This window comes from Limulus polyphemus, unplaced genomic scaffold, assembly GCF_000517525.1.
Source record: "Limulus polyphemus unplaced genomic scaffold, Limulus_polyphemus-2.1.2 Scaffold975, whole genome shotgun sequence".
NCBI classification, from domain to species: Eukaryota; Metazoa; Arthropoda; class Merostomata; order Xiphosura; family Limulidae; genus Limulus; species Limulus polyphemus.
This window is the reverse complement of record NW_013666585.1, coordinates 116,805-127,196: the sequence shown is the minus strand read 5'-3', so window position 1 is coordinate 127,196 and position 10,392 is coordinate 116,805. Positions and strand designations below refer to the sequence as shown.

The window sequence follows — 10,392 nt, the reverse complement described above, 5'->3', positions numbered from 1 at the left end:
ATCCCTTTCTTTCATGACACTGTTAAGGTTATTCCCATCAAAATTATACTTATAATTCAAATTATGATAAGGCACATGCATTATCTTGCATTTATTATAATTAAAACCAATCTACCATTTGCCCAACTCGCTAAATGATCTAAATCCTTTTGTAAAGCAGCAGCATCCTCTTCACAGCTAGCAACACTCAATGCCTTAATTTCATCAGTAAATTTAAGTAATTTATTGACCATTCCTTCATCTGTTATTGATGTGAATCAGAAAGAGCAAAGGTCTTAAGACTGAGCATGGAGGTACCCCACTTGTGACATTAATCCAATCTGACTGAACTCCTTTTACAACAACCCTCTGCTTTCTTCCATCCAGCCACTGTTCTATCCAATTAGCAAACTTATCCCTACACCTATAGAGATAATTGTTTTTTCTTTACAAGCATTTTATATGGCACCTTGTTAAAGGCATTCTGAAAGTCCAGAGACACCAAATCTACATAAGCAGTAATGTTAATTACGTTCACATAGATTGATAGTAAAGGTGGAGTTTAATTAAATTTTTAATGTAACTCAGTGACTTCGCAGAAAATTGTTTAAAGGAGTACTCATGATTAAAAGGTAAACCCTCTCTCTAACTATAACATATTTAGGTAAGAAACAACCGTAAGTACTATCATGGACGAAACAGCAAACAATACTACTGGCAGTTACATCTACCCAATGATGACAACTGAGAGCTAACTTCAAAATAGCTATTGTTGGATTACAGTGTAAAATGAGCTCTTTCTAATGATTATATACATGTGCATGAGATGGGCATGGCAACTTTAGTTTCAACTGAGTTCCGCTAAAAAACTTTGGAACGTACATATCAATAGGGCAAGTAAACATACTTATTGTTGTCTACAGGACTAGGGTTATTTTCATAGCTTGTGGGTCACATGACAACAAAACTGAAATTTAAATGTTTTTTATAGGTTTTTTTTAAATAAAGGTATTAAACTTATATAACATAAAACTTCAAATTATAACATATATTATAATGTTAATTTCATTTACATACACTGATAGTAAAGTTGTTCAACTAAATTTTGAATGTAACTCAGTAAATTGAATAGAAAGGAGTTTAAAGGGGTACCCAATGCAAAAAGGTTAAGGATGAGAACATCTTCAAGTTTATTAACAGTATTCACCACTACATACAATTTCTTATGCTGAACACATCAGTGAAAACCTAACTGGATGGTGGAAATGGCTCATGAAGAAACACAACATTGACACAAATACCATAATCATACAAAAGCCAATATCAAAGTCAAGAACCTTATTACTAAGTAGTTACCCCAGTGAAAGTAAAAATGATGAAGTCATCTACAAATCAAATGCAATTCATGTAAGCACTTTTATATCAGAGAAAATGGAAGTGAAATGAACCGCAGACTTAAGGAACATCTTAAAGGCCCTTCATATGTTTTGGAAAATCCCAGAAAAACAAAACATATTATCATTGACAACAATGTTGAAATAAGAAAAAAAAGAACCAAACATCAACATAAGAAAAATAGCTGGACACCAACTGATATTCATCAAAGCCAATCCTAAATAAATATCCAAAACTCCAACCCCTGATATATATATTAATATTTTATCTATTCATTTTACTAAAAAAAAGCTAATTTAACATCACCTACAAACTTGTCCTCATTTATCACCAACCTGTAATATTCTCTGGAATTCAACTGCATTATTAAAAGTAGCCTTTACTTGATAACAACTCCCAGCTGTACCGTAAGGTAAACTAGGAGACCACCTAGGGCCTCACACAAGACCATTATAAAGGTGGAATTTTTCTAGCCTAGCAAAATCACTGCTCCCAGCCTCACTCAAGGCATGGACTCAATTTTTCCATTCATTTGCATGCTGGACACTGAGCATTTCTACACCATTATGAAGTGAAAGGGTTAAGATAAATATAGCATTGGTGAACAATAGTATCAAATAGACATCTTTTCCTGATAAGACTGATGTACATTTGTTTCACTAGGCTACTATCCATTAGGGTACTGGTACAGTAATGGGTATGCTAACTAGGCTTGAGCAATCAAATATTAGCTATCTTAGAAATTAGTTTTAAAAACTCATGTATAATTAGTGGACTATTGCTTAACAGACTGTAATTATACTTGATCAAAAATCCTGATTTCTATTGGCTAACAATCTAATTTAAGTGCACTAAGTCTTGTAATATATTTTTCAAAATATGCACACTTTTAAAAACATTGTTTTAGCTCTATCCACCCAGGTATCCTTTTCTGCACATGACACAAGGATTTATGTCTTATATTCAAAATTTTATTAAACTACTTTTTGTTTATGGAAAGCAGTTAATATAGCATAAAATAATCCATATTTTAGTGTTAGTTAAGTTTTAAGTTCTTAACTCTGTAAGGAAATATTTTTTAAAATCCTGAATTTCCCCTAGTGTGATGGACATGACACATTTTCTCAAGGTTTGTTCTCTTCTCTATTTTATTATCAGCCCTTGTATATGTGCAAAATTTAATGTAAACTACTCCCTATCAAATCCAATTTGCTCAGACAAACCATAATTTTTATAGTTGTCAGTTTTGTTTGGTCACAGGACTAACAAATAGAAAATCAGACCCCTCCTACCACACCCACCTGTTACCTCCTCTCTTTCCGGATTTGTTAATAGTTTTTTTCTTACATTTAGTTATATATTACCTATAATTAATAGGAAGCAGAGGTTTTCATCTATCAAATGACGTTTTCTATTTCTTTGTCCATTGATTACATAATCATCAATTTCAATCAGAGTGCAAATTTGTTTCACATGGGAAAAGTAACCAGAAGCTTGGATGAATTTGTAACGGTTCTTGTCGTATAGTGGATGACCTGTGGTAAGTAACAAATAATAAAATAAAATATTATACTAATTGCAAAAATGTCTAAGAGTGGAAGAGAACATGACATGGACAGAAAATTTCAATCAATTCCAAAAAAACGAAAGCGGGCGACTTTGGAAGAATGCAAAAAACAGTTACATGGTTCAATGATGAAATACTTAAAGGCAGAAAAAATAAATCAGTCTGAAGGTGCAATTGACAATGAAAATGAAGATGCAGGAAATGGTTTGGCCCAGGGAGAAGATTCTCAAAGTACATCCATTCACTGTAAGTATAACAATGCTCTGTTAGATACATCTGGTGAAGTGTCTACAAAATATCAGCAAGATTCCGTTAACGTTAATATATTAAAATCTGATGATCTTAATGAAACATATAAATCTATTAGTTACGATCCAGGTGAATGGAATTTCCCAATACAGGATATAGATAGAGTAAATTACATTCTCAAAGAACTGATTCGAGAAGAAAATGCAACTTTGCATTTAGAGGACATAGGGAAAGTTTAGAACAGGAAAAAAGTGGAAATTTCTTAGACCTGGTTAAGCTTACTTTGAAGTTTGATCCTGTTCTTTGAGAACACTTACAACACATAGAAGATAATAGTCTTCATAATCATTATTTGGGAAAAAACATTCAAAATGAGTTAATAGCATTGATGACCAAACATGTTAAACTTGCAATTACTCAAAATATACAGCAAGCAAAATATTATTCAATAATTCTGGACCATACTACAGATGTAAGTCACCCCGAACAAATGACAATGATATTGCGTCACATTGCGGAAAAGTTGGAAGACACTGAGGAACATTTTGTTGGATTTGTACTGGTAGAAAAAGTATGGCTGAAGAATCAACAAATTGCATATTTTCACAAATCAACAACCTAGGACTGGACGTCAAAAACAGCTGCGGACAAAGATATGATAAGGGAGTTAACATGCGGGGAGAAAAAAGTGGTGTAAAAACAAGAATACTAAATATTAATCCTTTAGCCTTCTTTACACCTTTCAGATGTCACAGTTAGAATTTAGTGCTTGGTGATGCAGCAGCGTTTTGTACAAAGGCTAGATTATTTTTTGGTGTTTTGCAAAGGCTGTATACATTATTTTATGGTTCATCCAAAAGGTGGATTGTGTTAAAAGAAAGAGTAAATATTATTGTGAAGCCTTTGGTCGAAACCAGATGGGAATGCAGAGTGGAGATTGTGAAGGCCACCCGATACCACTTTAAAGATATAGCCGATTGCCTAGAAAAACTGTCAGAAATAAGCAGAGATCCATCATTTTCTAGTGAATGTAGTTTTAATACAAGAAGAAATTTTGTTGTATGTGTTTGTACTTTCTTTGGTAGTATGATAAGATAATTTAGTGAAAAGAAACCTAATTAGTAAAGCATGGCGGAGGTGTAATATGCAGTTGGACATGGCATTGAAACATTTTAGGAATTCCTATGTTGCCTAGATGATTGTAGAAAAAATGGGTTTGACTCTGCTATAGTGTCTGCCAATAAAATAACTGATGAAATGGGCATTCCGAGGTATTTTAAAGAAATTAAACTATGTAAGATTACGAGTGTCCAGACAAAACTAGTGCTAACCCTGCAGACATTTTCAGAACTGAATATTTTAATGTCATCATCGAAATGATTTGTGCAAGTGCTGAACCTCAATTTGAGGGGGTTAAAACCTACTACACCAACTTTGGTTTTCTCTACAATATTTCATCTTTAAAGAACAAGTCTGATGATGAACTTTTATAGTGATGTAAAGAACTACAATATAAATGGCGAAGAATTATTTGAGGAACTAAGAATGTGTACCAGGACTGTACCTCCAAATATAGACATTCATGATTAACTAAAACATATTATAGATAATAATTTAATTGAAGTTTATCCTAATGTTTATGTAGCATTAAGGATTATATTAACAATTCCAGTTACAGTTGCTTCAGCAGAAAGATCTTTTTCAAAATTGAAATGAATAAAAACTTACTTAAGATCTACTATTTGTCAATTTAGGTTATCAGCATTGGCTATTCTGTCTACTGAACATAATTTGGCTTCAAAATTAGATTATTACTCTGTTATAGATGAATTTAGCACTATTAAATGTAGAAACATTAAATAAAATTGTAATTGTACATATCCAATAAACTGTTGTGATCTTATATTGGTGTTTTATTTCACTTAATATCTCACATTTTTTTCTCACATCAAGGGGCCTCATGTATGACTTTTGCCTAGAGCCTCACTATCTCTAAAGCTGCCTCTGATGACTCCATATTGAGTCGAAACACTGTAATTATCAATTTTTCCAAGTTACAGAGAGATAAACACACCTGTTGACATTCAGATAAAACATTCAGATGTTCACAACTATGCCATTTGCATATTATACTAATAAATATGTGTTTTTCCTTGAATTCTCTGTCTAATTTTGCATTTTTAGAAACATTTTCACAAAGAACTAAGGACACTGTTACTCCACTGTAATTAATACATCTTCAGTGGTCACAGTATATACCTAAATTCTTCAAATAAAAAATCTATAATTAACTGTAAAAATATGTAAACTCTAGCAAAAACTTGAACATTTAAACTGCTTGCAATAGTAAATCAAGTTCTGAACCAGTTTTGATGAGTTGAGGCCTTGGTTTATGAATTAACAATGAATAGTTATAAAAAAAGAAGACTGGCTTATTACTAGCTGTTTAAAAAATTGATATATCTTAGTTCTGAGTAGCATAAAACACTTCCAGAATTGAACCTTAAAACCTTATCTGGTGCTTTGTGCCTTTAATAACCAGTGACCTAAAGTAGTTGTATAGCTATAATTTTTGAGCATCATTAATTTGACTGTCAGTTTGAGAATCTTAAAAGTCCTACAAAAATTTCCCTAATGAATTTAGTTAAGATATAAAACTCAGATTTACAAATAGGTGTAAAAACCTTTGTATTTCAAAAATAACTTCATAGTAATAGATACACTCAGCTTTCATTGAGAAATGAAAGTTGTTAGTAAATATAATGTTTCAAATTATCACTGGATATAATTTCACCACCAAACATAATTTTGTTGTTCATATATTTAATTGTACAAAAACAAAGAGTAACAATAAAAATGTTATCACATTTTTTAAATTACTCAGTTCACTCAAATTGTACTTTTAACAGAAAGTCTTAAGACATGCTTACTTGCACTTCAAAACATTGTTCTTCAACCTCTGATTTTTCATTATCATCCTGTTTCATATGCTTTTCATCACAACCCTTTTTTCTTCTGTAGGGTGAACAAGTGGTCTCTCTTTGCATTTTGCTTGGTGTATTACGGAGTCTTGGGATTGGATCACGTGCCAAACCTCGATTTTCTTCCATTCCGTTGTTAGAAAATCTTTTAAAATGATTAAGAAATTAGCAATGAAATCAACTTGTATTACAGCAGTACATGATTACATATAGAATCTTCAAATTTTTTATGTAATTCAGAATTGTAATAGATAAGATGAACAGAAAATAAAAAATAAGTACTCAGCTATAAGCTTGTGACAGTAACAGGAACTCTACAGCAGTTTTGCTGACCCAAGGACATAAGAAAAATCATGATAAAAGAAGATGACTCACACATTCAAGGTTGTTTTAAGCCAAAAAATATTTATATTTGTTAATAAATGTTAAACAATGTGGTTATGTTGCCTATATGAATATATTTTCATATACAAAGTTTTGGATTGAAAAGTAACAATTCTAGTTTACTGTGCCTGAAGTCTGAAAACAGGGTTTCTTCTGGATCTTTACATGTTTTCACCAGTTGATAAAATTTTTTCAGGAGCAGATTTTGAATCTACATACTAAAGACAAGGGTAGAAAAAAAAAAAGGACAGACAATTACACAAACAGTAAAAAAAATAAAAAAAGTATTTTGGTATCAATAACAGCTAAGCCAAGCCAAAGTCACTTATTGAAACCATGTATACTGAGTTAATAATTAACCATTCCTAAAATAAACTTTTTTTTTACTTTTTTAGCTGTTTGTGTAATTTTCTTTGTCTTATAGGGTTTAATGTGATAATAAAAAGAAAATGCTTATTTCGGAATTTGCATTTTATACCATTCCTAAAATATTGGACTTAATTCTTTTTTACCCATTTGTGTAATTTTCTGTCTTTTATTCTGATGGACTTTTATTCCACTTTCTTTTTTTCCATTGTATTTTTTACCTTTGTCACTGGCAAATATTAAAGTAAATTTTATATGTTAATTCTAACCATAATTCAACAATTCTAAGTCAAAAATATTTTAGAATCAATATTTTATTATCTTGTCATTTATTCAGTATCATTCATAAAGCAAAGAAAGTTCATATTTTTATTTCAGCCAGCTGCAAAGAATATTGCCTGTGAACAGAATAACCTACTCATCAATATTTTTTTAGAACTTATCTGCCCATCTTAAATAATTATTTTTAGTAATAACCTATCAACCCTTGAGCAGTATTATCCATTTCTTGCTTTTCAAACAATCCCCTTAGTTTTTATACAGGCCTTATATGAAACCTTGTTACGGTGCCACATCAAGTGGTATGATCACTTACTAATGAAACAGCTGTTAAAGTTTATGTTTGAATAGAGCAAGAATTGGACTATCACATAACAGTATACTACATATATAAGGGTAAGTTTTTTTTTAATAATTTATGTAAACATTCCTTTCAGTTTCATTCATTTGTTAATCTTATTTGTGTGTTAAGTTATATTTGTTTGAAATATACAGATTTTCTTCAATGAGAAGATATCAGATAACATGAGATAAGGTACACTTATACAGTAAAACTCATCATTTCAAGACTGACCCTTTTTACTGGGTTTTAAACACAAGGTGTCACTGATCCATATATGTCTAGACTGTTTATACAATTATCTGTCTCTACAGAAAGAATTGTTAGCTGTAACCATTGATAGAGATAACTAGAATATAACTGTTCCCTAGATTTATTATGTTATCCTATTTTAAAATACTTTATTTCATCAAACTCAATCTGTAATTTATGTATCCTTTTTAAAAAGTCGTACTTATTCATATGCCCCTCAGGTTCTAGTTCTAGCATTTTATTTTGATTTACTTAAGTAATTAATTTACAAAAACAGACACAAAGCTTATTTTTGGACAGGTGTCCACAGGTCATTTCTTAAATAGCACATTAATGGTATTTAGCTAACTGAAAAAAAACTGACATTCTAACAATATGTTGGATTATGACAAAACTTTATAAAACCAACTTCTTAGCTTTTCCCAACAATTCATTTCTTCTAAAAATACCATTTACAAAGTCTTTCTCTGTCACTATACATTATGTATCACTAACTACAGCATTAATACAGACAGAAAAATAAACATACTGTTGCAAGTTGTAGTTTTAATATTTTAATTATATAATGATGATGTAACATCTAGAAGAACCACGTAGTACCTTAGTCAATGAATTTATCAATATCAGCACGTTTATTGTGTTTCTTATTGATCAAATATCTAGGAAATTCAACAAGTTAATAAGTACTTCTAAGAACGTACAAGTGAATATAAAATAAGAATATTTATGATATATAAACCACACCATATCTACCATATCAAGTGCTCACAAGGTCTTTTGTCCAGCATCAGGACTGATCAGGCTGGTTGGGATATAACAGATGTAGTGGTCTAAGCACTACATATATCATCAACTCTCATAAAAAAACAACTGTTATGGTGAAAACTAAACTATTTAACTGAACAGTAATTATTATGAATTTTATTTTAGTCATTTACAAATAGATTTTAAAGGTAATTAAGAGTACATTAATTTTAGAGTTTCTGTTAAACATTGTTTGTGAAGTTAAGCCTACCACAGTATCAGTGAATGTAGCCTGTAGCAAACATTACTGAATACTAAATTAACTCGTTATTGTCACACAGATTGGTTTTTATCAAATACTCCAAAAGAACTCACCCAACAACAACATGTTACAACAATATCCTACTATTTTTGGGACAATCTTTATAACAACTGTATGTACAAGATGCAATGCTATTTACAATTAATAAAATACTAAAAACATTTTGTTGTGTTATATTGGAGGGGGGAAGATAAATAACAGTTTTGAAAATTTCATCCCCCATAAACATAAATGTGAAATACTTGTTTATAGTTATAATCTCAACTTCAAGTTCAGTTTTCAAGATATTTATGTGTTATGTGGATCCTGTGGAAACACTTGATTATCACCTTAAAAGATTGTATTTACATTCATCATACACTGAATCGACTTGGGTCACTGTAAAAGTGTAAATAAAACGAAGTACTTTCACTGTTGTTAATGTTATTAATAATAACAGTAATACTAAGAGTAAGAGCATAGTCATTTTGGGTGCAGTAATGAGTAAATACATAATTAAAACTAAAAGGCATATTCACGATATAAACCTAAATTTTGGGCAAAAGCATTTTATATTGCAAGTGTGTGACTTATTTTTAAGTTGTAACTTGTTGTTTGAAAATTGAGGTTGTAATTTGTATTTATAACCGGCTAAAACAGTAAACGCCGCTAGTTGTAGCAACTTTTGTTATAGTCCATTACAAAATTGTATAAATTAAGTTATACAACAAATTTTTCTGACATCTTGCAACAAAAATTAATGGTAAATCATAAAAAAATAAACATTTACCACATATCTATAACAAATATTCTTTTATCAGTAGTTTAAGTATTAGTACTTGCTGACTCCTAATAGTAATAACTCGAGGCTAGACTGCACAACGTTCCGCCCATGTTATTAACACGGAAATGCTTTAAATAAAGATTTGTTAAAAATTATTACCAGTCTCAGGGATCTAACGTCACGTAAATAACCAGTCTATACAGATCACGCCCCGCCAATATAAGGAGTCATATACTATACATGTATAATAAAAATACAACTTTGTCTCTAAAAAAAATCGTATTTAATTGTTTCCAATCTAATTAACCTCCTTACCTAGACATGAAACAAAACCAAAACCATCGTTCAGGTATTGTGTTTGTTTGTAATTAAGCACAAAGCTACACAATGGGCTATCTATGCTCTGCCCACCAGGGCTATCAAAACCCGGATTCTAGCGTTGTAAATCCGCAGACATATCGCCGTGCTACTGGGGGGCCAGGTATTGTGTGATAATTGGTTAGACCCGGTAAAAATAAGTATCAAGCTTTTTATTTTTGGTACCACTGAAACTGGGATTTTGATTTCTGAAATATATTTAAAATCCGCTCCGAGAGTAAAATAATATATGAAAATTACCTAATTAATGCTGTTACGACAGCGGAAGTCACGTGACCCTAGTAAACGTCATGATATTTCCGAAAGTTCTTGAATGCTCTAGTGTTTACTTGATGTGTGGTATTCTTGTATATAAGACCGTTAAGAAGTGACGACAAGAATGGAATTGAATTG

The 10,392-nt window shown here is 31.1% G+C and overlaps 1 protein-coding gene across 13 annotated transcripts in view; it reads right to left on the bottom strand.

The window, feature by feature from the left end:
• The window catches only part of LOC106461510 (torsin-1A-interacting protein 2-like), a 19,857-nt gene extending 9,852 nt beyond the window's left edge, over window positions 1-10,005 (bottom strand). For 2 of the 13 annotated variants that reach the window (XM_013921334.2, XM_022388491.1), the window contains exons 1-2: window positions 9,628-9,732; window positions 6,121-6,316 (exon numbers count right to left, since the gene is read on the bottom strand). Coding sequence is in view for 6 of the 13 variants with exons in the window: in XM_022388491.1 (XP_022244199.1) it covers window positions 6,121-6,300 (180 nt within the window). In the remaining 7 variants the exon portion in view is untranslated. Of the gene's footprint in view, window positions 1-6,120; window positions 6,317-6,678; window positions 6,774-8,545; window positions 8,827-8,911; window positions 9,040-9,187; window positions 9,572-9,627; window positions 9,733-9,780; window positions 9,907-9,936 lie in introns of those variants that run through there. The other 11 variants (XM_022388486.1, XM_022388493.1, XR_002610998.1 and 8 more) reach the window with 10 other exon arrangements.
• Between the last annotated feature and the right edge of the window lie 387 nt (window positions 10,006-10,392).